This window comes from Aspergillus candidus, assembly GCF_002847045.1.
Source record: "Aspergillus candidus strain CBS 102.13 unplaced genomic scaffold BDW47scaffold_1, whole genome shotgun sequence".
In the NCBI taxonomy this organism is placed as follows: Eukaryota; Fungi; Ascomycota; class Eurotiomycetes; order Eurotiales; family Aspergillaceae; genus Aspergillus; species Aspergillus candidus.
The window spans coordinates 993,367-1,019,001 of record NW_020194006.1 but is presented as its reverse complement, the minus strand read 5'-3'; the positions used below and the strand labels follow the sequence as shown (position 1 = coordinate 1,019,001).

General features: G+C 52.3%; 11 protein-coding genes across 11 annotated transcripts; 6 read left to right on the top strand and 5 right to left on the bottom strand.

Annotated features, from left to right (window-relative positions):
• Positions 1 to 527: 527 nt before the first annotated feature.
• BDW47DRAFT_121836 (uncharacterized protein) lies at positions 528 to 1,091 on the top strand (the record flags this gene model as incomplete). Its single annotated transcript, XM_024815717.1, has 3 exons — positions 528 to 633; positions 736 to 801; positions 859 to 1,091. The coding sequence occupies 3 exons, from the start codon at positions 528 to 530 to the stop codon at positions 1,089 to 1,091; spliced, it is 405 nt and encodes a 134-aa protein (XP_024676746.1).
• A 422-nt stretch (positions 1,092 to 1,513) lies between these two features.
• On the bottom strand, positions 1,514 to 3,463 carry BDW47DRAFT_121835 (carboxylesterase family protein; the record flags this gene model as incomplete). Its single annotated transcript, XM_024815716.1, has 9 exons — positions 1,514 to 1,662; positions 1,716 to 1,790; positions 1,841 to 1,933; positions 1,981 to 2,078; positions 2,131 to 2,261; positions 2,334 to 2,615; positions 2,666 to 2,782; positions 2,833 to 2,911; positions 2,961 to 3,463. The coding sequence occupies 9 exons, from the start codon at positions 3,461 to 3,463 to the stop codon at positions 1,514 to 1,516; spliced, it is 1,527 nt and encodes a 508-aa protein (XP_024676745.1).
• A 1,518-nt stretch (positions 3,464 to 4,981) lies between these two features.
• Positions 4,982 to 6,644, top strand: BDW47DRAFT_121834 (uncharacterized protein; the record flags this gene model as incomplete). Its single annotated transcript, XM_024815715.1, has 2 exons — positions 4,982 to 5,052; positions 5,114 to 6,644. 2 exons carry the CDS (start codon positions 4,982 to 4,984, stop codon positions 6,642 to 6,644), a joined length of 1,602 nt encoding a protein of 533 aa, XP_024676744.1.
• A 273-nt stretch (positions 6,645 to 6,917) lies between these two features.
• BDW47DRAFT_97753 (MCT family MFS transporter) lies at positions 6,918 to 8,571 on the top strand. Its single transcript, XM_024820486.1, has 4 exons — positions 6,918 to 7,229; positions 7,281 to 7,868; positions 7,928 to 8,023; positions 8,076 to 8,571. Exons 1-4 carry the CDS (start codon positions 7,093 to 7,095, stop codon positions 8,524 to 8,526), a joined length of 1,272 nt encoding a protein of 423 aa, XP_024676743.1. The 5' UTR covers positions 6,918 to 7,092; the 3' UTR covers positions 8,527 to 8,571.
• An 85-nt stretch (positions 8,572 to 8,656) lies between these two features.
• BDW47DRAFT_121832 (acyl-CoA dehydrogenase family protein) lies at positions 8,657 to 10,048 on the bottom strand (the record flags this gene model as incomplete). Its single annotated transcript, XM_024815714.1, has 2 exons — positions 8,657 to 9,663; positions 9,727 to 10,048. 2 exons carry the CDS (start codon positions 10,046 to 10,048, stop codon positions 8,657 to 8,659), a joined length of 1,329 nt encoding a protein of 442 aa, XP_024676742.1.
• A 249-nt stretch (positions 10,049 to 10,297) lies between these two features.
• Positions 10,298 to 11,515, top strand: BDW47DRAFT_121831 (CaiB/BaiF CoA transferase family protein; the record flags this gene model as incomplete). The annotated part of the gene is made up of 1 exon (XM_024815713.1): positions 10,298 to 11,515. The coding sequence occupies one exon, from the start codon at positions 10,298 to 10,300 to the stop codon at positions 11,513 to 11,515; it is 1,218 nt and encodes a 405-aa protein (XP_024676741.1).
• A 596-nt stretch (positions 11,516 to 12,111) lies between these two features.
• BDW47DRAFT_130440 (Zn(II)2Cys6 transcription factor) lies at positions 12,112 to 14,518 on the top strand (the record flags this gene model as incomplete). The annotated part of the gene is made up of 7 exons (XM_024817105.1): positions 12,112 to 12,269; positions 12,329 to 13,099; positions 13,146 to 13,212; positions 13,261 to 13,450; positions 13,504 to 13,684; positions 13,731 to 13,889; positions 13,935 to 14,518. The coding sequence occupies 7 exons, from the start codon at positions 12,112 to 12,114 to the stop codon at positions 14,428 to 14,430; spliced, it is 2,022 nt and encodes a 673-aa protein (XP_024676740.1). The 3' UTR covers positions 14,431 to 14,518.
• Positions 14,519 to 16,048, bottom strand: BDW47DRAFT_3908 (SDR family oxidoreductase). Its single transcript, XM_024818901.1, has 2 exons — positions 15,483 to 16,048; positions 14,519 to 15,392 (listed from the first exon to the last, which is right to left on the bottom strand). Exons 1-2 carry the CDS (start codon positions 15,900 to 15,902, stop codon positions 14,607 to 14,609), a joined length of 1,206 nt encoding a protein of 401 aa, XP_024676739.1. The 5' UTR covers positions 15,903 to 16,048; the 3' UTR covers positions 14,519 to 14,606.
• Positions 16,049 to 18,995: 2,947 nt separating this feature from the next.
• Positions 18,996 to 20,759, bottom strand: BDW47DRAFT_130435 (protein kinase-like protein; the record flags this gene model as incomplete). Its single annotated transcript, XM_024817104.1, has 3 exons — positions 18,996 to 19,780; positions 19,841 to 20,533; positions 20,711 to 20,759. 3 exons carry the CDS (start codon positions 20,757 to 20,759, stop codon positions 18,996 to 18,998), a joined length of 1,527 nt encoding a protein of 508 aa, XP_024676738.1.
• A 788-nt stretch (positions 20,760 to 21,547) lies between these two features.
• Positions 21,548 to 22,691, top strand: BDW47DRAFT_97748 (threonine aldolase family protein; the record flags this gene model as incomplete). The annotated part of the gene is made up of 1 exon (XM_024820485.1): positions 21,548 to 22,691. A coding segment is annotated over one exon (1,094 nt), but the record flags the coding sequence as incomplete, so codon positions are not given.
• A 73-nt stretch (positions 22,692 to 22,764) lies between these two features.
• BDW47DRAFT_130433 (transcription factor domain-containing protein) lies at positions 22,765 to 24,815 on the bottom strand (the record flags this gene model as incomplete). Its single annotated transcript, XM_024817103.1, has 5 exons — positions 24,777 to 24,815; positions 24,696 to 24,724; positions 23,529 to 24,639; positions 23,164 to 23,482; positions 22,765 to 23,118 (listed from the first exon to the last, which is right to left on the bottom strand). The coding sequence occupies exons 1-5, from the start codon at positions 24,806 to 24,808 to the stop codon at positions 22,765 to 22,767; spliced, it is 1,845 nt and encodes a 614-aa protein (XP_024676736.1). The 5' UTR covers positions 24,809 to 24,815.
• Between the last annotated feature and the right edge of the window lie 820 nt (positions 24,816 to 25,635).

The window sequence follows — 25,635 nt, the reverse complement described above, 5'->3', positions numbered from 1 at the left end:
TTTTTTCAAGAACAATACAAGATACCTAGCAATCAATGTATCGTTGAGGATATCAGCAAGGTCAAGCACCTCTTAAATGCGGGTCAGCTTTTTGGTGTAGCGGCTTATTACGGATGGAAGTTGCTCAATGTACATGGGCTGACATGCTTCTTGGGACGAGCTGTTTCTTACATATTGATCAAGGGAGGATGGTATTGATCTGACAAATATTGAAGAGCTGAATGATACCAATGAAGCTGTACCCATGTAAGACTGCAGCTGGGTACCTGATCGAGAAGACCCCAATAAAAAGGCGCAGTCGAGAAGGAGAAAGACTCCGGAAACGGAGCATTATGGTATTGGAAACATGTAAAGCTTTCAATTATTATTATTGGAATGTGCCCTGGAGCCTTGAATCGAACCCTCGTTAGCCATCCCCAGTTGAGGTATAAGTACCTCCTGTTTGCCACTGCATTCTTCTCTCCATCAAACCTTCTATCATACAGTCCAGCAGGATTCAAAGACATACGATTATCTATCTATCCAAAATGAAGTTCACCACTGCCGTTTCCGCCCTCGTGCTTCGGGGCTCTGTCCAAGCACAAAGATGGCTCCAGAACGCCCCGACTTCCTGTCTGCAGTCGGAGCAGACCTGTTAGGACAAGTTAAACAAACAGATGGCGTACCAGGACATTCTTTGTGAGTTATATTGAAGATCTACATAGCGAAAATCACCAACTGACTGCCTTTCGCCAGGCCCCGACCAAAGCGGTGTTTTCCGCGCCGCTGGCGACGAACTTTGGAGAGTGTGGTGCGATCAGAGTACGTCAAGACACCCACAACTTTATAGCCCCAAATAGTATAATTAACGCAGAACAGAGAGCGAAAGGGGCAGCGAGATTTCAGTCGTCTCCGCTACCTCTAATCATGACTGCCTGGACAAGTGCGACCAAGTCAAGGTGTGTTCCAGTGGTGATTATGAAATTGCTACGGGGCGCTGCAGGCTCGTGGAGGGTGGTGTCAAAGTCATCGGTCCCTTCTATGACGGGTTCCGTGTGCCTGCACCGGGGTTCATTGCTTTCAACCATGTTGGCCGACTGGATAATCGTTAATAAGTGTATGGTCATCGCCGATGGGTCTCCATTGTTTAAGATAGCTGAGGGAGGAGGAAGAGGAGGAGGAAAGGAGTTCCGAGTGTATTAAGACCACCCTGCTACCGTCCATTTATAGAAAATAGAGATTATTATAGCAACTGTGTGAAACTTGGGTTTTGTTATTACTTACTGGTTTAGGATTCTATTGGTAGTGACAAATCCTACTTGATTAGGAAGGCCTTCGTGGTGTAGCCCTACCAAGACTTGTCTTCATCATGTATACTACACCAATGCCTCAAGTGGTTGGTCAATTCTCCTTGTAGCACTGGCAATTCATCGACGTCCGACTTCTGAACATGACTTCGGTGTATAACTTGAAATTTATGGGCATGACACCTTGAATTGATAACCACCACATATCAAACCATCAAATACATAAACTAGAGAGATTGCCTAACTCGAACACGTCCTGAAGTAGGTCTCACGCTGGAGATAAAATGCGAGCCATTGCAACTGCCATCCCACTTATCGGACGACGAAAATGTGGCCACCTGTGCGCTACCAGTAGCCAGATCCACCAGGGTGTTTTCTATCGTAGTTAGAGTGCATTGCTGCTTATCATTTTTGGTTCTTGAGACTTACGTGCAGGATCATATTTAGGCCACCCCAAACGGGCCAGGCCGTTGTGAGGATCTTTCGCGAACGACACCCAAGCATCTGCTTTCGTCAATCACTACCTATTAGTGAGGACTTGATATGATACTCACCTTGAATGTACCGATTATCAGCGATCTCGCGCGGCGTGGACGGTATTCCGGTACCGCTCATATTGTAAGATCCGAATACCGCGGGCAGGTCACCTTCATGGTTTATTAGTCTAGAAGTACGAGGTGGGTGTCTCACTCACTGCCGTGGTAGGCGCCAAGCCATGGGACGGGGCTGATATTGGTGTAGTTTCCGTGGTAGACATAGCGGTAGGTGGGAATGTTGTTCTGCAAGCGTAGACTGGAGACAGTCAGCTGTGGTACAATGATAAAGAAGACGTGGGGCAATATACTGGACTGTCTCGTGCGTCGGACAGTTGAATTCGGTTTGCGAGCGCACGTACATGGCAGTCTCGTTGATCGTTTTGGAGCTGAGGTTGTACAGAATGGCGAGTTCGCGATCGACGATGCCGATTAATGTGGGCTGGGATACAGCTGCTGATCAGCTTGCCGTCACCTGGTGAGTGGTACTGCGCTACATTCAGGAAATTCTCACTACAGGTGCGATCTTCCCCTGTCGCGACAGGGCAGAGTAGTCTGGAAAGACGGTGATGTTATCTTGCACGGGGTAGAAGGTATTGCCTGCTGCCCTCACCGCATCGATGATCTGGTCAATTGGCTGCTCGCGCATGCATTTCAGGGTACCGTGTCCAGATCTACAACCCAGTGCCGTGGAGACCTCGGTCCAGTTGGCTTGGGCAGTCGGAGCGTCGTGGTTCCACATGCCTGCAACGCCTGATTGAAGGATGGCGGCATGAACGAGAGGGCTGTCGCGGTGCTGCGACGGTTAGGACTAGGTTTCGACGTTCATGCATTTGAGATTCGCACCGCGTAGAGAGACATGTCTGTCGAGACAGCACCGGCTGACTGGCCGAAAAGCAAGATGCGATCTGGATCACCGCCAAACTGCGCAATATTCTGATGTACCCATTCGATGGCCATGCGCTGGACGATGGTTAAACAAAATAACATTCGGATCAGACACATTGACGAACCTGGTCCTGCAATCCCACATTCTGCTCTACCAGAGGGATGTTCGGAGCACCCGGATATCCGAATATCGTCAGACGATACCTGTTATTGTTAAACACCAATTTGGGACCCCGTGATATCAGAGACCCACTGGATACTGACGACAATAACTTCTTCATTATCGCGTACAATGTAAGTTCCATCCATGAACGGTGACGAGGGGCTGCCCTGGTAGAACATCCCGCCGTGGATGAACACCATCACCGCCGCTTTCCCTTTGCGACCAGGATGCGCTGCCGCAGGGGCCCATACGTTCAAGCGCAGACAATCCTCTGAAGTGCCGCCAGGGCTTCCCTGGAGATATGGCAGCACGCTGATAATTGACTCGTTGGACGGGCTGTACACGCCGGGGCAGATCGGAGGGAGTACATCGGCGACGAATGGTTTCTTCGCTCGCGATTTGGCAACGGGGAGGGCGAAGCGTCGCGCGCCAACTGGAGACTCTGCGTATGGGATGCCGAGGAATGCGCGCACTATCTGTGACGAGGTGTTGTAGAATCCTTGCATGGGTCCGCTGGTCGTGTTGACGAGCAACTCGGCGCCCTGAACCTGCAGGACCACAAGCGCTGTTAGGGATAGATACGGGATACGCATGGCGCAATATCTTCAAAATACCCAACGGGAATACCGTCACATTGCGTTCATTATAAGAAAGTACAGAGAAGAAGGCAGTCAATTATATTGCTGCTGCCTTTGTTGTCCGGTGACTCTCGACCGTTGACCACCGGCACGGTGCATAAGCGACATCACACCCAACATCTATCTCAGACACGACAACGTGGAGAAAACGTGGCTATCAGACAGAAGCTAGAATTGAGTGCATTTCTCCGGGCTTTTTTGCATTCTTCACTGAGGATGATAGCTTTCACTCCCACACAAGGCGGGGTATATCACTGGTCGATCCATGATGTAGGTCGGAAGTCTGACACTCAATCTCCGTTCATGCCGCAGATGTCGGCACATCCGTCTCCGACCTGCCTCTCAACACACTCTGAGATGAAGATTGAAAAATAAAGACCGACAAGCAGGCTGACAACCCGTGCCTAACACAAAGGAGTCTCTCCTGTATCCCGGTGGTCCTCGTGGCTACACGTTGTGGTCAGGGACGACTTCGTGTTGCCTCTCAAACCGCAGTGGGGACGAATGTGGGAGGATTCCAGTCAGATGGCTCGATGCTGAGATTAACGGTGATTTCCTAGGGGCATATTGGAACTAGCACCAATCCTACCGATTGACTTTGGATAGGTCAGACAGACAATGCGCGTCGACATCCAAGACTGGAGCCCACGAGCGGCTGACGTTCCACCAAGGCCTGATGTTGTGTAGAGTCTCTAGGTTCCTAGAATTGTGGTTGTGGTCTCATTCTATTTTCCATCTTTATAAAATTGCTAAGATTAGTGATTACTACCTTTAGGCCGATGTTTGCTTCTGACAACGTCCACGCTGCAGCGATCCGACTCTCCGGCCACAACCCATCCCCCTCCAGGGTCGATCACGACCCTTCCAGATCGATCGAGTCGCTTTCTTCGGTGAAACGCTTACGTTCAAAGAAACCGTGTGCTCGGATTCATACAAGTCAGACTTATTATATCAACTCATCCGCTTTAAGAAACCCAAAGGCCGCCGGAGTGACACGAGGAAACGGCCAATCAACCGACACGCACGGATATCCTCATCCCCGGTCAGACCAGGGTCCCACTGGTCGATACACAACGATCATAGCCAATCGGAATGTGAGGGTCGACGGCCAGGTGGAAACATTCGATGGTTCTTTTAGTCGCTGACTCCGCTGACAGAGGACAAAGAAAGGGCAGGGGGCCAGACTTTAGCGCGACGATAGATCTACTTGGGCCCAGCCACGGCGCCTCATGCCCGAGCTCGAACCAAAAGGAAAAGGGGGTCCATTCACCAGTGTGATTAAGAGGGACCCGTCCGGGTGGTTTAACTTTCTTTGTTCGGGGTCTTTCGCTGGATGGATGCCCGATTGTCTCCCCCATGTCTCCGCTGTAATGGTCCCTACAAGATGAAGCTCCCCCGCGGTGCACAAATGCGGGTATCCTTCAATCATGTTTCGCAAATCGACAAAGAGCGTACTGAGATATGGAGCACAGAATGGAGTCGCAATCTCTGGTCCGCAAGCGCAAGAAACACCATAAATCGAGGAACGGCTGCTGGACGTGCAAGTGGGTAACCCACCACCACCGACAGGCGTCTGAGGTCCATGGCAACTAACCAAGCAAACAGAAAACGGCGGGTCAAATGCGACGAGACCAAACCGAGCTGCCAGCGCTGTCGTCGCACAGGATGGGTCTGTCGATGGGATGAGCCCGACACATCGCGAGCGCGCAAGGTCGCGCGCTTGCAGGTCCCCGCGACCCTGCAGCTGCGTCTCTTCAACACCCGACGGGAATGCATTTGTTTCGACTTCTTCCGCGGACAAACCGTGCATGAACTCAGCGGATGGTTCACATCGTACTTCTGGCAGAGTTTGGTGTTGCAGATGACCCACGAGGATGCCGTGGTCCGCCGGGCGGCCATCGCCCTAGGGGCCCTGCACATCGAGGGTGCCGCTCGTCGGCATCCGGGCGGGGCGTTCTATGCGCTGCAGTATTATGGCCAGTCGATGTCGGGCCTGCGACACCAGCTGGGACGCGGAAAACTTATGCCGGACGAGGCCGACATCTGCCTCACGACGTGCCTGCTCCTCACCTGCTTCGAGGTCGTGCGGCAGGAATTCCAGTCGGCCCAGATGCACTACGAGTCCGGGATGAAGATCATCCAGCTCTGTAGCAGTGACAACCCCGAGCAGGAGACCTTACGTCGCCAACGGCAACTGCCCTACTACACGCGGGCGCTGGTCGAGCATTTTGCCCTGCTGGAGATACAGATCATATCCTTCTTCGAGTGGAAACCCAACAACCCCAGCATCGGCTGGGTCTACGGTCGCATCTCGGACATTCATATCCCGGACGCTTTCCACACCATACAGGAGGCCAAGGGGACATTTGCCCTTCTAAAGAGCACCGCCCTCAACCGGATCATGCAAGAGACCAACGCGAAGAGCTTCCCCATACACCGTGTCGACCTGAACGATGGTCTGCCCACGCTGCCCGATATTACCGCAACCAACGACGATCAGCCCGGCTCCGGGGATCTACCCAGTCTGATCATAGGGGTGCAGCAGGTCCTCGAGCAGTGGTACCAGGCATTTGAGGTGCTGATGGTCGCGCTGCCACCGACCCTGGACGCGGAGCAGCAGCGGATGGCGCTCGTCCTCCGGTTCCTCTACATCATATTCAAGATCGCGCTCGTGCGCAACCCCGTACGCGGGGAGATGAGCTACGACGATCTGCTACCCGAGTTCGAGGAGGCGATCGACCAGGCCCGGGCGGCGCTGGCGCTGCGCGATAGACAGGAGGCCGAACGGTCCTCACTATTCGCTCTAGGTCTCGGCGTCATCTACCCGCTATTCTTCATCGCCGTGCGCTGTCGCCATCGCACCCTGCGGTACCGTGCACTCGACACCTTGTCCCAGGCACCGCATCGGGAGGGTTTCTGGGACGCCACCAGTGCGACGCGCGTCACTCGGGCCCTGGTGGAGCTAGAAGAACAGGATCGTGTACCGGGCACGGTCGGTCCCGAGGGCATCTGGCCGGAGATGCGCGTTATGGGGGTGAATTGTGGGATTTCTCACGGGCATGTGGCCGTTATCGAAGTGTTGCGATCGTTTTCGAAAGAAACTCTTTGCATTCCATTGGGGGATGGGGAGATGTAGTCTACGGGCTGGCGTTGATGTGGCGTGTTTACTGGCTCTGCTTACCGTTGATTTATCATAATTCCTATGGCTATCAATCCGATTCTCTCTCGTACAGACATTGTTGCGCCGCCGATCTATCCCATCCTCGTGGGCGATGGGCTAGTCTGGGCTCGCTCCGATTTGTGAGGACGATCAATTCCGAAGATCCGTCCATGCATTATCACCTCGAGCTATGACAAATATACTCAGCTGTTCAATAGTGAAGACGCCACTGCTGCAGGAGCCGTCCCAATCGGTCACACGGGTGGCTACAGCCTCAGCGCCCGTGGATCTTTATTGCTTTTTCACGAAAAGCAAACCTCACCGAAAATTCTTGGGTTCCGAGTATAAGTAGCATGGATTGGACGATCAGCTCGGAGGAAAAGATCTCTTGGATCGTCGCGGTAGATTTACATGACTCTTGAGTATGTCGTCCACGTCGTCCAAAGAAGTATCGCCTGGCCCTGGGGAGAGCCAACTGCCCCCGGAGGAGGGTAGACAAGGATGGCTGTGTCTGATGGGCTCTTTTCTCTGTCTGTTCTGCTCGTTTGGGTTTCTGAACGCGTAAGACTCTTACTCTATATTTCTAAAGCCTAAGGTGCTAACCAAACCCAGCATCGGCATCTTCCAAGCCACCTACGAGGAATCCCTACTACGCGACTACTCCCCCTCATCCATCTCATGGATCTTCGCCGTCCAGGTCGCCCTCATGTGGGCTCCAGGCCCCCTCTATGGTCGGGTTATCGACACGTATGGTCCCGCTCCGGTGCTCTACCCAGGCTGTCTTCTAGCCGTCCTAGGCCTCTGCATGACCAGCCTAGCGCACGAATACTACCAGATATTCCTCGCGCAGGGACTCTGCTTTGGTCTCGGAGCCGGAGCCATTTTCACCTCCGCAATGGTTTGCGTCGGACAGTGGTTTGTGCGACGGCGTGGTCTCGCGGCTGGTATTGCGACTAGCGGTAGCAGTCTCGGAGGAGTGGTCTTCCCGATCTTCTTGCATAAAGTGATGAGCCAGGTCGGGTTCTTTACGGCTGTGCGGTATGCGGCACTCTTAGTGGGTATTCTGCTGGCTATTGCGTGTCTGCTGGTGCGACGGCGTCTGCCGGTTAAGAAGTGGGATGGGGATGCGAAGTGGATGGATATGCGTCTGCTGAAGGAGACGTCGTTTGCGTCTTACACGTTTGGATGCTTTTGTGTGATGTATGCTACTATCCCTTCCATCCCTTCCAAGGATGGCATTAACAAATCTGGTTCAACAGGTGGGGACTCTGGGCTCCCTTCGACTATCTCACCAGCATGGCCATGGAGAAGGGCTTCTCAACGGGCCTCGCCTCGTATCTCATTTCCATTCTCAAGTGCGTGTCTCTCTCCTTCTCTCTCTCCCACTTCAAACACTAATAAAAACAGCGCCGCCTCCATCCCCGGCCGCATCCTCCCTCCCCACCTATCCGACAAGCTCGGCCACTTCAACATGCTCACCACCTGCTCAATCGGCACCGGCGCCTCAATGCTCGTTCTCTGGCTCCCCTTCAACTTTCACCCCTCTCACACAGGCATCATCGTCTTCGCCATCGCATACGGCTTCTTCAGCGGTGGCGTCGTGTCCCTCGTCATGCCCTGCGCCGCGAAAATGGGCGACCTCGCTACGCTAGGCCAGCGCTTTGGGACGTTTCAGCTTATTATCTCGGTGAGTTCGCTGACGGGAATGCCTCTTATGGGCGCGATCCTTCATCATCAGGGGGATACGGACTTTTCCGGGTTGCAGATCTTTGCGGGAGTTGCTTGTTTGGTGGGGGCTGGATTTTTGGCGCTTTCAACGCGCATGCAGGGGGTGTTGAAGGGGACGACTCGTGTATAGATATAGAGGAAGCCTTTTAGAAAATGGGTATAGATTGGCTTGACGGGTATATGTATTTCTAAAATGTTATCACAACCAATGTCTTAATACTATACAACATAGTCCTAACCGTATATAAATATATATTTCTCTAATAACTCCGCGGCAGCTGCAACACCTTCTCGCTGATGAAATTCAAAATCATCTCCCGACTGACTGGCGCAATCCGCGGCACCAGACACTCCCGCAGATACCGCTCCACATCGTACTCCATGGCATATCCCATCCCGCCATGCGTCAAGACCGCCCGCTCGCACGCCGTAAACGCCGCCTCGGCCGCAAGGTACTTGGCACTGTTGGCAGCGACGCCGATCGATTGAAACGGGATCGATTCGTCCGTCTGGGAAGCGTCGTACAGACGCGCTGCGTGGTACGTCGCCAGCTTCGCCGCCTCTAGCTTCATATAAGCATCCGCCAGCGGGTGCGCAATGCCCTGGTTCTGACCAATCGAGCGACCAAAGACGACCCGATCGTTGGCATACTGGGCGGCGCGCTCCAACGCCGCATAACCAAGCCCGAGAGCCTCACCAGCAAGCAGACACCGCTCGGCGTTCATGCCGTGAAGAATAATACGGAAGCCGTCGTTCTCATTGCCGATGAGCGTATCCGCCGCGACAGGATAGTTTTCGAAGAAAACCTCGTTAGCGTCAACGCCGCGGCCGCCCATCTTCTTAATCTTCCGCATATCGAGTCCGTTGTTCTCCGCACGGTCGAGCGGAATGCAGAACATCGACAAACCCTGCGTCGGCTTCTGCACTTCTTCCAGTGGCGTCGTCCGCGCCAGTAAGATCATCCGCGACGCGACCTGCGCGCACGTGATCCAGATCTTCTGCCCCGTGATGGAGTACCCATCGGGGGTTTTGCTTGCCAGAGTCTTCAACTTGAGCGTCTCAAGTCCTGTATTCGGCTCCGTGACGCCAAAACACGTCCGCCATGTGCCGTTGATGATGTTGGGGATGGTCTCCTCTACTTGGGCCTTGGAGCCGAAGCGCGCGAGCGGCTGCGTCGCGTAGACGTTGGCGTGGATGGACTGCGCACCTTGCATGCCGGCGCCGGACTGCGTGATCGTCTGCATCATCATTGTTGCTTCCGAGATGCCTGTTTCGCATTAGCCCGTGTTTAATATCCTTTGCTCGCATGCCTAATTGTGTGGAGGCGTACCGAGGCCGGCCCCGCCCAACTCATCCGGCAGGGCAATACCCAGCCAGCCATCTTTGGCCAGCGCGGCGTGGAAGTCCTTTGGGTCGAGCTCGTTTTGGTCGCGCTCTTGCCAGTAGGTGTTGGGAAAGCGGGAACAGATGCCTGATATGGCGTCGCGGACTGTGAGCTGCTCTTCGGAGAACCCGGTCAGGTCCATTAGCGGGCGTTGCGCGGTTGTGGAGAAGGTTCGCGGGAGGTGTCTCCGGGCGAGGGAGGTCGCGACTCGGGGGTTGCCGCCTCCCAACCGGCTGTATAACGATCGTGAAGCACGTAGGCTAGTCATTGTTGCTGTTAATCAAGACAATGATTGTGCAAAAGGGCTGATGGGGAGCGATAAATTGGGGAAAGCGAATTTAAATGCGGAGGAATCCCAAGTACCCGGCACGTAACCGCTGTCGGCTTTTTGCCGTTACCCCACACTCTATCAGCATATAGCCGGATCCACACCGATTCCCCTCATGCTTGCCGAGGTCATATATAGATCTCTCCTCAACAACAATCACGTCTCAATTACAGTATCCCATCGATGAAGATGCCACCCAGACCCCTTAGGCTCATCCGCCTCCCCCAGGCGCGCCATGCGTCAAGCCACTCCCAACCGAAACCCCTCGCAGGCATCACAGTCGTCAGTTTAGAGCAAGCGATCGCAGCGCCGTTTTGCACGCGCCAACTCGCCGACCTCGGCGCCCGCGTCATTAAAATCGAGCGCCCCAAAGTCGGTGACTTTGCGCGCAACTATGACACACGCGTCAACGGGCTCGCGTCGCACTTCGTCTGGACCAACCGCTCCAAAGAGAGTCTCGCCCTAGATCTCAAAAACCCGCGCCACCACGCCGTCCTCACCCGCCTCCTGCAAAAGACCGACGTCCTCGTGCAAAACCTCGCCCCCGGCGCCGCCGCCCGCCTGGGCCTCTCCCACGCTGCCCTCAAAGTGCAGCACCCTTCGCTCATCGTCTGCAATATCTCCGGCTACGGACCCGACGGGCCCTACCGCGACAAGAAAGCCTACGACCTGCTCATCCAAAGCGAAGCCGGCATGCTTTCTGTGACCGGGACGGGCACTGAGCCCGCCAAAGTAGGCATCTCCATCGCGGACATCTCCGCCGGCAGCTACGCCTACTCGAACATCCTGGCCGCGCTGCTCCAGCGCGCGTCTGACCCCGCCCGCACAGGCCGCAATATCGACATCTCTATGCTGGAGAGCATGGTTGAGTGGATGTCCTTCCCCATGTACTATGCGTATGGAGGGGCGGCGGGCCCCATGCCTGCTGGTGCGTCCCACGCAGCGATATACCCCTACGGCCCGTTTGCGACGGGCGACGGCAAGACTGTTATGTTAGGGATTCAGAACGAGCGGGAGTGGGCAGCTTTTTGTGAGCGCGTGCTGGGAAGGCCGGAGCTGGTGGCTGATGAGCGGTTCGGGGATAATTCGCGGAGGACGAAAAACCGCGAGGCGCTGAGGGGGGTTATCGTTGAGGCGTTTTCGTCGCTGTCTGCGGAGCAGGTCATTGAGCGCCTGGATAAGGCGTCTATTGCGAATGCTAGTGTGAATGATATGCAGGGGGTATGGGACCATCCGCAGCTTAGGGCTAGGGGTCGCTGGACGGAAGTTGATACGCCTAAGGGGAGGGTGCCGGCTTTGTTGCCGCCGGGAATGGACGAGGGTGATGCGCGGATGGAGGCCGTGCCGGATGTGGGGGCGCATAATCGGGCTATTTTAGAGGAGTTGGGGATTGATGAGGATATTTAGACTACACATACATGTATATCCATGATTCTCATATATATAAAGGTTGTTTCCACGTTGATGCTTCACAAACTTCCCATTTAGTACTGCTGTCGCTGTTGGGGATAGCGTTATTTATATCGAAGCATGTTAGTCCATATTTCCTAGGGGATCAAGACTCAACTAGATTCAATAGCATACTTTATACCTTTCTACTCCATTTTTTCTAATGCCATCTATTTGTTGTCTAGTTCATTCTTCAAAGGCTTACATGTATTTCCCAATTTATTGTGTTCCGTAGCTCAAGGTAACGAGGTAGATGATCACCGCTCGACAACAATGCCAATCAAAACCAGGAAATAAGCCTAGTTCAAATACTATACGTTTTCTGAATAATTGCACAATCATGCCTTTGAATTCATAACATTGGAAACCAGTAAAACGGCATTGTCGTTGAACATGACTATCTCGCCTATATGACTCTGCCAAGACCTATCCAGCACGGAAATAGCCGACTCGGCTCGGCTATCTGGAACGTCAATCATTTCCATTCGCTTTCTTCAATCAACATTCCTGTTCTCATCATTCTAGACAATACTACTATACACGTATCATACACCATGGCCGATAGTCCACATCGGACACGCTCCCGTGCGCGTCAGGCCTGTCTCCACTGTAATCGCCGTCGCATCAAATGCAATGTGCTGTCTCAACGGCCTTGTGACAATTGTATTTCGCAGAACGTGCCCTGCGAGCTGGGAGTGTCAAAGCGAGGAAAGTGCGTATCTTTACCTCTGCATCTTAACGATCCTCTACGATAGAGTTAACCGTTTCTAGATATCCCCGCAAAAAGCCGCCTGCACCGATCACTCCCAGATCCGAGTTTGACACCCCGTTGGCGGATGCGACCCAGTCGGCACGCGGGGAGGGGCCGCTCCCCCAGCGCATCCCAATGGCGCCCCGAACCCCGTGGATCACCCCCGAGTCGGCCTCTTCGGCCCAGCCTACCGTGTTTCTGGGCGAGTCCAGTCCATTGACGTGTGTGATCGACGAAGGGCGTCGCTCTTCCCCCGACAAGGGATCGGCGCTGAAGACCCGCCTACACTATGCCATTCCCGAGCGTCTGGATTTGACAAGCGCGCGCGACGACGCGATGCGTGCGCACAAGGCCCAAATGGAGTCCCAACTTTCTTCGGCCGGAGCCTTCTCTTACCCGCCGCTTGACACGCGCGAGACGCTGCTGAAAGCATACTTTGATTGGTTCCACCCTTGCTTTCCCATCCTTGACCGTGCTGCGGTTGAGCAGTCGTATTCCCAGGGAACCATCTCGCCGCTTTTGCTCCAGTCTATGCTCTTCATTGGTGTCAGTCTGTGTACAGATGATGAATTCGCTCGTACGAACTTTGCGATCCGCTACCATGCCAAGTTTCTCTTTTATAGCCGCGCCAAGGCCCTGTATGACGCTGACTGGGAGACAAACAAGACCGTGAAACTGCAATCCATTTTTATGCTTAGCTTCTGGCGCGGAGGGCCGTCGGAAGAGCGCGATACGTGGTCCTGGCTGGGGGTTGCCATCAGCTTGGCGCAGAAACGTGGCATGCACATGATGTGAGTTTGACGGGTAAAGCGAAATGACGCCGCTGATGAAGTCTAGGTCTAAATTTTCGTTCCATTCGCCGCGTGAAGCGAAGCTGTGGAAGCGGATTTGGTGGGCTTTATATGTGAGTATACCACCGTTACCAGTGCGGGAATGATTCTTACCAAAGTAGATCCGGGACCAGCAGAGTGCAGCTGCCCTTGGCCTTCCCCCGCGCATTCGCGACGAGGACTGCGCCGTGGCCATACTGCAGCCCGACGACGTGTGGGATGATGAGGTTGCTGGGGAAAAGCATATATTCGGCACCCAGTGTGCCACTGAGGTTCCATATCCGGTTGAGATGGCCAAACTTGCCCGAATCTGTATGCCGCGTCTCTCCTGCGCCGTTACTCTTACTGACGATATAGTGATATAGTGCACAATATCGTGTCCTCTCAGTATCTGCCAGTACACCCAACGAGGGAAACGTCCTCTCGTGCCGCTCTGTGCCAGCAAATATGCGACTGGGAAGCTCAAATCCCAGAGGAGTTGAAGCTAGACCGTGGCACAACCCCTAAGGCTACCTTTCTTGCAGGTCTCCTCCACATGACTTACAAGTATGTCACTTATCTTATTGTCTATATTATCATGCTAATTTACCAGTAACCTGTATATTTTGCTGTATCGGTCCTCATTTCTGTATCCACCCCACGAGGGTCTGGAACAGCCAGGACAGGCCGCGCTGGACGCCGCCACGAGGAGCACCCGCATCATTGAGGATATGCTGTCGCACAATCTGGTGCAGCACGGCCCGACACATCTGTACGTTACATAAATCTTACAGTCTACCCACATCTAACGAGATAGAATCACCCACGCCTTTTCCACCCTCTGTATCCACACAATCCACTGCCGACGCGCCTCCGGCACAACACGAAAACTAGCAGAACACCGCGCGCGCCTCTGCCTTCTTGGTCTCCAAGAGTTGCAAAAATCCTGGGATCTTGAAAATTGGGTTCTGGATCTATTCTTCCGGTGTTTAGACGATTGCACTGCGCGTAATCTTCGACTCCCGGACCACACCCACCCCGGGACAGACGCTCGGCACAGCGTCAGCAATGAGACACCGGAGACGTATACACCACGTTACTCAGACGATATAACTACGAACCATCCCACTGATGCCCCCCTGGATCTCTCTCCACAAGCTGCTTCTGTTGCTCAGGCTGACCTGAGCGCTCCTAGTGAATGGTTTGGTGGGCTGTTTAACTTCACAGATGATTATACCGATGTCTTGGGGACTGCGCCGTCTCAGGAACCGTCGAATCTGCAGAACCTGGAATTCCTATATCGGTTTCTCTAAGAGCGCTTCCTACATTTGCGAAGAATTACTTATGTCAACTTAATCTGTGCTCTCGTGCTGGGTTCACCAAGCTTTTCTACCTGGTTAAACCTGGAGTAACGGAATTGGACAAAAACCTCCGCTGATGACCGCCAGCCGTTTCCGAACTCATAGCAATATTCGCAAGGACCACCTATCTAGAAAGAAGGAATAATCCCAGCCGTGCGATATCTCTCAAACGTCGTATACCACGTCGTCTTGATGTCCCGCTCCTCCTTAGCGGGACCCCAAGCAGCATGCATCCTCGTCAGATCAACCTGTCTATCAAAATCAAACTGACTGAGAAGGAAGAACGGCACAAACGGCAGACTCTTATCGTCACCCTTCCCATGGTGATGGCCCGTTCGCAGCCCATACTCCTTCTCCATCCTGGCCCAATCATCCCGATGTTCTTCTAAGAAGGCAGCGGCCTCCGGCCCGCCCTCTACCGGACCAACACCCTTGAGGCCAAAATACTCGCAGAGCACAGGCCACTTCTCCTCCCAGCTCGACGGCACCGCATTGTCAGAGACGTTGAAACTGCCTCCCGCGATTCCGGGCTCCTCCGTATGCAGCGACAGATGAATGCAGAATCGTGCGATCATGTCCTGGCTGGAATTGTTGCTCAACGCCTTCCAGCTTTTGGCGGTCCCTGGGAAGATCGCCTCCGTGCCGGGTCCGTGGATGTACCGGAACAAGGCGAGGTACAGGACGATCCACTGCGCAAGATTGTGAAGGGAGTTATTGGGCACAAAACCGATGATGATGTCGGGTCGGACGTCAACGTGCGTCCAATTTTTGTTGGCCGACGTGGTGCGGAGGAAGTCGAGCTGGTAGGTGTAGAAGAGCTCGCTGCGGTAGGGCTCGGGGAGCGGAGGGTGGGTTTCTTTCAGCGGGAGGTTGTCTGCGAAGGGGAATTTCTCCAGCAGGTGGACACCGTATTCCTGGTGAGCCGAAACCACCAGTTAGCTTTGCTGTCGGAGACGTGGATGGAGACTGGCTTGCACGCGTTGCAGGAATTGGCATTGACAGACCTTAACACCAGTCGGTAGAGCGACAACCTTCAAATTCACACAGAGTTTCTCAACCGCAAGGACAACCTTCTTCAGCATGCCCACGTTGATGTCGATCTCTCTCGCGTTGTCACTGTCAAATACATATGCGCAGAAGTAGATGGCGGTTACGCCTTCGATGTGGGGAACTCGTTTCTGTAGCTCATCCTGTAGTCCCGCTTCGTCGTTTCCGACGAGGTCCAGCCCCGACACGAGCTGTAGCTTCGATGAGGCAGGCCACTGCGCGTCCTTTGCGTTCAGGGGGCGGTTCGTAAAGGCTGTGACGTGTTGGAAAGCATCTGCGGAGGGATAGTCGTTGAGTAGGGCGTTGACAAATGCCCAGCCGTTGATGCCGCTGGCGCCGAACACTAGGGCGTGCGGGGGTGGGGATGCGCTTCCCATTTTGTATCTCTAATTTTTGTGTGTGCTTCGGCTGGCTGTTGGATAGTTGATAGTCGATTTGGAAAGTCAGTGAGATTAGAGGATAATTCCCAGAATATGCCATTTTAAATGGCGTAAGGGGGCCGCATACAGGCTATGCGTAGCTGAGGGGTTGGGGGCCGGGCAGATCCCCACCGTGAAGGAGTGGAGTGGCCAACTCGAGATGATCATGTTGATACTGACCGATCATGTCGGTTCTCGGCATTTTGCGTGGAGCTTTCTTGTGTTTGTTCTTTTAATACTCTTGGCCGATCCCCACCTAGGATTGCAGTGCCGACAAGCTAGTAAATGGACTAGTAGGGGTTGGTGACAGGGGTGATTTGAAGAAATATTAGTACCGCTGGATAAGACCGCGGAATGGCGTGCCCTAAGACTTGATCTGTTTTGGAATATTGAATCCAGATGAACGAGCTTTGGAAGGTTTCGTCTGTTCTTCGTACTTAGTTTGTATATAGTTTATCGTGTTAATACCCAGCAACAAGGGTGCTTTATTGCCCAACCTTTGTTTCTTCAGTGGTTTATTTGACTCTCTGCACTACTTTGTCCTATTCCATGACAATAGCAACAATACAGCTGCTTGAAAGAGCCTTACATACAAGAACCGGAAAGCCTCTCCTGCTATCCACCATCCAAGGTATAAATATCAGCCCACCCTCAGCTCCCCTTAATAACAATAATCACCCCATCTCTCTCCAAATAATCACTACCCCCAACTAAACCCCTAACCTCATTTACCAAATAAGTCCATAATCAACCCATCAAAATGTCCATCAAGGCAATGAGAAAGTCCGACGCCTCCATCTCCAGCCTGGACCTGGGTAACACACAATCCCCCAGTTCCACGACGCCCGAGACCACAGCCAACGACAACGAAACATCAATTACTAGACAGGTCCTGACCGAGTCACCGCAATCAATTCTAAAAATGCCTACATCAGCGGGTAGAGCTTCTCCAAAGCCAACAGTGCATTGGGCTCGTGGTACTTTTTCCCGATGACTGGGACGCTCGTGGATGAGATGCAGCTGCTTAGGGCTGTACTTCTTGTAGATATAGACGACAAAACTCTCTGGCTGTAACAGCTCCTCTGTGGTGACCCGTGGAATGTAATATTAAGTTGAGATTGGTTAGCTCGCGCTTAATGGTGGATAGGATAGACTTGGGGTTAATGCGGCTTGATGTTCGGAAGCGGACGTTGGATGTGAAGGAGAGGTGGAATTGTTGTTGAGGTTACCGCTACAGAGAAGCCTTGGATACTGACTTAGAGAGATTTATATTATCTTTCCTTCTTTATTCGGCCCTACAGAATTGGATTGTTTTTACCTGTCTGCTTTGTCGTTTGTCGTATATGGGAGGTGGTATTGTAGCAGGTTTCAACATGGAGCTTGCTTGCATTTTTGAATGAAAAGTCATTTTGATATCACTGGGCTGGTCATAAATATTTATATAACAAATTCTTTCTAGACATTGGGAAGGATCTCTTATAGAAAAATAGAAATGTAAATCCAAAGTGATAAAATTTGTCATCTAGGACGAGACGAGGGGTGGTATTCAGATATGCAAAACACAAGGAAGATCCAGGCTCTATGGCATTATTACTCCAGTGGCAGACAGCCATTGTAATGACTACATTATCTGCCCTCTTCTTTGTTCATAAGTCTCAAGTAATGGGTATTATTAGTCGATGTAAAGCTCCATTATATGCTAAGCATGCCCTTCCAATTCTCATCGCCTTTCCAAAACTTTCATGTCTGTTGAAGATACACAAGTTGAAAGGTTGTTGAATGACCAGTTCCCATCCACACCAACTTCTCATAGCGTATTTCATTCACTGTCTGACAATAGACAACATATGCTTTTCGATATAGGTCCCGTGACCCGCGAGCCCTAAGGTTGACTCTTTCTTCAGAAGCAATGTCTGCGAGCGATCAACGAGGCATTGCTTTCTTTATCCCCATTCTTACTATCTACGAAAGAAAAAAACTTATGCACTGCTTGCTTTTTTCTTATTCTTACCACATAGTAAATAAAAGCATTCAAGTCCGGCCTCTTTGTTTCGTCCTAACTATGTATAGCTCCGTGTGTAACACCCTCCATTACTCTGTCAGAAACACAATAACCATTTGATTCCAGACAAAGACAACCCTTGTTACTGCCTCGTCAAGAAGGGCTATACAATAGGGCGCTACAAAGGATCTATTAACAGAGTAACAACTTCATTCTCTGCCAAATGCCACACTATAAATAATTGACTCCCACCCGAATTATTCACACCATCCATCATCATCAGCCCCTAACACAACTACAAACCTAAACAACCATCTGCTCCCAATCCAAAACTACCACCAAAGCTAATTAAAGCCATCCAGTTCAATCCGTCAAAATGAGACACTCTACCAAAAGAGTCAAGAAGAGCGCCGCCCCCGAGTTCTTCTACTGGAGGAACCCGACGCAGGAGTTAGATATCAACGATGGGCGAGCCATAATCTACGACTGGGACTCCGTGAAAGACTCCAAGCCTGGCGTGGAAGGCAAAGGGTGCTGGTTTTTTTGTCCGTATATTGGCACCGTCTGCGGTGAGTCGGACCTGCTCGACGCCGTGTCGCTGGTCGTCAATGATGGGATGGCCACGAGGCATCCTGCTCAAGGTAAAGATGCAGGTGGGATTTGGTATGGCTTTATTATCTCCAGGGGATTAGAGAAGTCCAGTGAGGATGAGTTGCTGAATCTCCTGAAGGGGGATATTCAGACTAGGCGTTGGATGGTTGATAGTAAATGATGGGCTCCCCTTTTTCTCTTCTTGCCTTGCTTTTCAGTTTCGGTGTTTACTACGAAGGGCGATCTTTTGTGATTAATAGGTAGTAGGGGGTATATACTGGTCCTTTTTCTGGATTACATATACTAGGGTTATCATGACCTGCATGCTTAGATACTGGGGTTTTCATTGCTTGTTATCAAGGAGATTAACAGAATTTCATTACGAAGTCATTCTCGTAGATAAATTATGTGAATTTGTAACATTAACCCATGAGTATAATCCAAGATTGAGCATCTTCCTATCTCGCTGGAGATCCTTTTATCTCACTTCCATCCAGTCCGCCTCTCAAGGCCGGTTGTCCCCAGCCTCGCATCCACTCTGAATGCAAAACCTGCTGAGTTGTCGCCCTATCCCTCGGCCGAAAGACGAGCATCGACCGTATCATTTCCATAAACGCCCTCCTCTCTTCCTCAGTCACCATCTCCAAGCCCGCCTCAGCCCGAGGCTCCTGCACACAGTAGTCAAACCTCATATCGATGGTCCTGCACACGCCATACTTCGCATCTAACTCACCCTCTTCGCTGAACCACTCCAATCGTCTAGTCCACTTCTCCCACCACTCCCCGGGCAAAGTCCCAAGAGCTTGGACTTGCTCCGCGGTGACGTGGTCTGCCGTTGAGCAAAATGTGTCGCAAAAGGGTCGTTGACCAAAGATCTCCCAGATGGTGCAGGCGAGGGTCCAGACTTCTGACGCGAAAGAGAGGGGCTCTTCTGAGAAGCGGGCATCCGGTGGTTGAATCCAGGGAAGTGTCTTTGAGAAGAATCGATCAGTTGCGTGGGGGTTGTATGATTCTCCAAAGTCGCTGAGTATGATCTTTGCCTCTTCCTGGGAGAGATCATCGCTGCAAATGCCAAACCAGCCGGGTGCGAGTGCGTGTGAGGGGACGTGAGTTGATAATGGCTTGTTGTCGAGACGAACAACAGCCTCGGGCTCGGGCTCCCCAAATTTCTTGTATAGCTCTAGTGTAGTATAATGATCAATTGATTCGGTGAAAGGGACTAGAATGTTTCCCAGGTGCAGGTCTTGGAAAGAAAGAAGTTAGATGTTCATTTGCGTTGGACTCATTGACAAACATCACATACCGCCGTGTACAATGCCTTCACTATGGAGGAATGCCACACCACGAATAAGCTGAGCAATAATTGACTGCGCGACCTTCGGCTGGAAAAGGCGAAAAGTGGAAGCCTCCTTGGCATCGAACAAGCTCATCCGTGCAGAGGGAGCAACGATACATCTATGCTCCCCATTGGGACCGACAGCCCAGAATTCGTCGAGGATGGAAGGAATGATCTCTTTTCCTGGTTTAGATAACACATTCCCAAGGGCATGTATAAGAATAGCCTCTGACGTGGAAGCACTAGCGTCAGCGGTGATAACCTTGACGGCTACATATCTATCTCTTTGTAAATCACGGGCTAGCCATGTGGTCGAGTACCCTCCGTGTCCGAGCTTATCGACCAGTCTGTAACGGCCGGCGTTTAAGGTGTTCTTGACCTGTAAAGGATGGTATCCCCCGGGACAGTATCTGTCCAGATCTTCCACGTATTCTATCGGCATGTACTGAAACCTTTTAGGTCTTATTCCCGACGGGCCAGACTCCTTGGATCTCTCTGTATCCTTGCTGTATCTGTCTGTTTCCCGGCGGGAAAGAGTAGACAGTGACGATCTCGGCTTTCGGGAATGTGTATAGCCTGGGGGAATGTGGACCCGATTATAGGATCGTAGAATATTGCGAGTACGTCCGAACATCTGCAGGAGCGACATCCGACAGGCGCCTGGCCGTATCTAGGGGGTATTGAAGTCGAGTAGGATCTCAGCAGGATCTCAGCAGGATTTAAACTGGAACTAGATCTACCTGCGACTATATTCCATATCATGTCACACTCATTGTTAGAGAAAGTTTATTATACGACGAAAAGGGAATATAGTGATGATGAACAAGAAACAAAGACAGAGACAGGGGTTGAATAACCGGCCAAGCACAGTCAGGTGACTGTACATATCTATACAACCGTGACCAAGTCTGTAATTATCACGACGCCCACTCTCAATAATCCTAACACCCCGTAGGACAAGTCAACAGTAAAGACAATAAAAACTAGACCGACCGTTTATATCCGTCGATGCTAGTTCAGCAGCCAGTCAATAAACTAACTAAGCACGGCAGATATTTATAGTCATCCGGGATATAAAGATCTAAAAGCCGATTAAACCGCAATACGTCCAGATAGTCAGCGACCAAAGCCCGCCATATCAGCGGGGCCTTCGTGCTGCGTACCGATTGGACAATGGCCGGCCGCGCTCGAAAGAATTGTCCAATTGGACATGACTCGAATGCTTGAAATCAAGTTCTAGAACCATGGACGGGCATCAAACAAGAGTCACCAAGCTGCTGTGGTGGGTCTGCTCTATTCCCGACGGGAATAAAAAATCGTACCCCAACGGATTGTCACGATCGGAATCTGGTCGATGTATGTATGTATGTGGATGGACCCCAGAAATATTGAGGTGACGGGTGTCATCTACATGGCGGTGGTCAGGAATGGAGCATGCAAGTTACACAGTTGCAATTGCAGGCTTTGTATTGTAACGCAGAGATATCTAAGCTGTACTCGTCAAAACAAGTTTTATGGAATCTGCATGCTGTTATTCCCGATCAAATCATTACCGCGGGAATACCTTACTCGAGTAGCTCAAAGTACTTATAGACAATTTGCCTCCCCAATCCACGAAAACTTCTTCGAGTCAGAAAAAAAAATAGACAAACAAAGGAACATAATAAACACACATAATGCCCGCCGCGGTACAGCAACACATCCCATACAGCTTCTTGGACGACTACTCCGAAGCTGCCCATCCCGCCCTCCTCTCCGCCCTCCTAACCTCCTCCACAACTCAACAATCGTCCTACGGGCAAGACACACTTTCCTCCGACGCTCGCCGCCTCCTCCGGCAGCAAATCAACCTCGATGACTCCCAGGTAGACATCCACTTCGTGCCCAGCGGCACAGCCGCCAACCTCATCTGCATCGCGGCTTGCCTACGGCCCTACGAAGCGGTCCTCACCCCGGAGACGGGCCACATCGTCGGGAAAGAGGCCGGCGCGATTGAGGTCGCGGCGGGCCACAAGACGATCATCGTGCCGGGGACAGTGCGCGGCAAGATGGTTCCCGCGCAGTTGGTGCGCACCGTCCAGCGCAATCAATTCTTCCCCCATGCGGCCAAGCCAAGGCTGGTGTATATCTCGAACGCTACCGAGCTTGGGACCGTCTATTCGAAGAGCGAGCTGCGCGATCTGTCCGCCGTGTGCAAGCAGCTGGGCCTGCTGCTGATGATGGATGGGGCGCGCATCGGCGTCGCGGTCGCTTCTGCCGCGCACCCCGAGGATGAGAGGCCGACGCTGGCGGACATCGCCGAGTTAACGGATATCTTCTGGATCGGAGGCACCAAGATGGGGGCCCTTTTGGGCGAAGCGGTCGTCGTGAAAAAGACCCTCCCTTACGCGGACGATTTCGTCTTCCACGTCAAACAGCACGGGGCTTTGCTGGCCAAGAGCCGTGTCATGGGGTGTCAGTTTGCGGAACTCTTCCGCGACGGGCTGTATCTCCAGCTGGCCCGCCATGCGAATGATATGGCGGCGCGTCTGGCGGATAATTTCGTTGAGTTGGGGTACGCTCTGTATCCGGATGATCGGGTTGAGACGAATCAGGTTTTTGTGCTCCTGCCTGAAGAGCTCATCCAGGACCTGCAGGAGAGATTCCAGTTTTATGTGTGGGATTCTTTGGATGACGGCCGGTCCGTCGTGCGCGTTGTGACGTCGTGGGCGACGGATCCTATGGAGGTGGACAAGTTTAATGCATTTGTACGGCAATGGACGATTTGAAGTTTTGCATACATCGGAGCGGGCGTTTGGGATCGGGATACACATAGTCACAGTTATTTAATTAATGAAAAATTCAAAATGATTCTATTTCGGTGATTTTTTTTTTTAGTAGGGTCTGTAGGGTTAGCTAAGATTGGGCCATGCCGCTTCCACCCCCGTGTCAAATCCAGAGGTCCATGTCTCATCGATGAAAGGCCACTGCAGCAATTCGGCTTCCCACTCGTGTAGCTCCGCCATTGGCCGGACATCAGGTACCTGACCGGTACTGTGTCTTCCCATATCGCCCTCGTCCAAGATCGTCTCCCCTCGTCGGCGTCGCATGGTAGGGAGCTCATGTCGCCGTGCGGATCGAATATCACCATATTCATCCAGCGTCCCCGCAAGAGCGAGATGGCCCGGCCGAGCCAAAGCCATGACGTGCCCTGGGTGATTCCGGGCGTTTTCATAGAATCGGTTCGCTTCTTGCACGGTGCGCCACTGGGCAAGTTAGCGGGGATCTCCAAACGGTGTCGTGGAACATACCCAACTCCTTCCAACCCCAGGCCAAAACTTGCACACGCGCTCCAAGTATGCAAAGTTCGCTTTCTTTTCCGTCTCCGCTCTCTCGCGCCCACCGGGGTAAGGGTGGGGCGAAACCGTGCCGTACATGTTGATGTGGGCCGCCACAAACACGCTGAACCCCGCGTATGGGGTGATCACGGGAGTTTCCGAGGCTTCCAGCTCGGACAGAATGCCTCCAATGCTTTGGGATGCGGTGAAAAGCCTATTGAATGCATCGTCGCCTTCAAACGTGCCCCAAGCGATGCCTGTCAGGACGCGATCGCGGTAGAGGAACAGTACACTACAGGATTAACAAAGACACATCGGGGTGGGTGATATGAGCTTACCTCATGAAATAGACCAGATTAATGTACGCAAACAATTCTCCATATCCCAATGCTACGTGTGCCAAAGCGTGCGTGTCGGGAAAGCGAACCGTCACGTCCTGTAGGGTCCGCCATTGATCCAACTCTGCAAGGAGGGATTGGAATGCGCGGTGAGGAGGGGACTCAGACTCCCGCCCCCGCCGGCTTTCGTTGGCATACCGCAGTATTCTCACGAAAATATCGAAGCCCCGTGTCACTATAGTCAATCCATGGTCAATGGTGAGTGGAGCCGTCAGAGACTGCCGGTTGAGGTCTTTTGGCATCCAACGTGTCGGGCTGTGGAGGCTAAAGTTGAAGTCCCTGTCGCTGATAGGTAGAGGAACCTTGATAACGTCGAAGGAAAGTGCGAAGTGCTGTCGGGCCCCGGAGGAGAGCTCGCAATCTTGGGCAAACTGAGCCCAGTACGTGCGCACGAGTTGTTCATACTGCGTTTGCTGGGCCTGTGATGCGTAGAACTCGTCCGGGTTATGCTCCATGCTGTCATCCGCCGTCTTCAGCAAGGATTGAATCATATACGTGGCCATGCCGCTATACATCCACGCTTTGTAGGGACGGCCAGATCCCCACTCGTAGAGCGAAATCATCACCAGCGATTGCGCCATTGACAATGAAGGTGCCTCAAAGGCCCGTCGCGCCAGTTGCTTGCGTGCATAGTCGGCGTATACCTCTTCCGAGGCCAGCCCGGGAATGAAGCGTGCACATAGTGACAATAAGGACGATACAAAGACGGGGTCCACGGCCGATGAATCAGCAGAAACCTCCGCAATGAGCGACGGATAGTGGAGGAAGTTGACCACCGGGAACTTTCGGCGATATGTGTCACAGGCGTGAATGATTGTGGCTGCTGGCAGTGTCGCTATTGGATTTGGCGACTCGCAGTGGTGACAGACATTCTGATTGCCAGTAGACTGTGTGGCGACGGTCTGTGGACGGCCTTGGCTGAGAGACGGGGATGCCCGCACTGCTCTACCCCGCTTGACCGACTTTCTGGGGGTCAACGAGGCAGACCTGGGGTCGGTGAGCTCGCAATGAGTGCGATTGAGTCGGTTGCATCGATGGCAAGGGGCCTGTCCTGTGCTTCTCATCAGCCCTCTATTCCCGAGGGACTTGTTTTACGTCAATTCATACCGTTGTGGATACACTTCACTTTGGATTGTCTGTAGAATTAGTTCATCTCGTTCAGTAGGCCACGTATTCAGGCGGGCATACCGGCAAGCTTCACAGGAGATAGACACGCGCATAGTGGGACATGACGGTTATACAGAACGAAGCAATTCCCGATCGGAAATGATACGAAGCGATAGGGATTGAGATCCGATAACCGAGATGAGTCAGCGGATTTATAATGCACTGGTTATTGCAGCCTCAGGCAAAAAGTTGGCAAACCACCCAGTCCATTACGAATAACTTCAACTCCTTGAATCTTGTCAAACAATGATTCATCTACCCCGTGAATGAGCTGCATTCAGCATATTATGTTATATTAATATCGCCGAGATATACAGCCACATATCGTCCAATTTGTCAACAATGTTCAGATAATAATACGACAATGCTTTTCCTTGCAGCTCCATGGGATGCTCATATCAAGCTCGCGCACAGAAGCCCTCTGGGGTGCTGTCTGCTGGGTGAATGATTATTTTACTCCAAGCCTTCTGAGAAGGCACTTTAATCTCTGATATCAACATTTATCATGTTCAACAGATTATCCCCAGGTCGTCTTTCTAACAACGAATACTAGATTCCTGATGGCCAGACTGCTAGAGTGCATATGACACAATGCGTGGGTCCCTCTGCCCGTTGCATAACCATACACCGAGCCACTTACCTCCAATCGCGATGAATTGCCTAAATAAACAGGAAAAATCCACATGACAGCTCCAGGCAGTGATATGCAGACGCCAAGCCACTACCTGGACCAGCGTCGCTGGATGAGGGGACGGTTGAATCCTGCCCTGTTGATCTGGCATGCTCTTAAGGAGACATGACTTGCTGAGCTTCGACTCCCCAGCTTCTCGCCATGTATACCACATATGATTAGTACTGACATCAAGACCCCATGCTATGC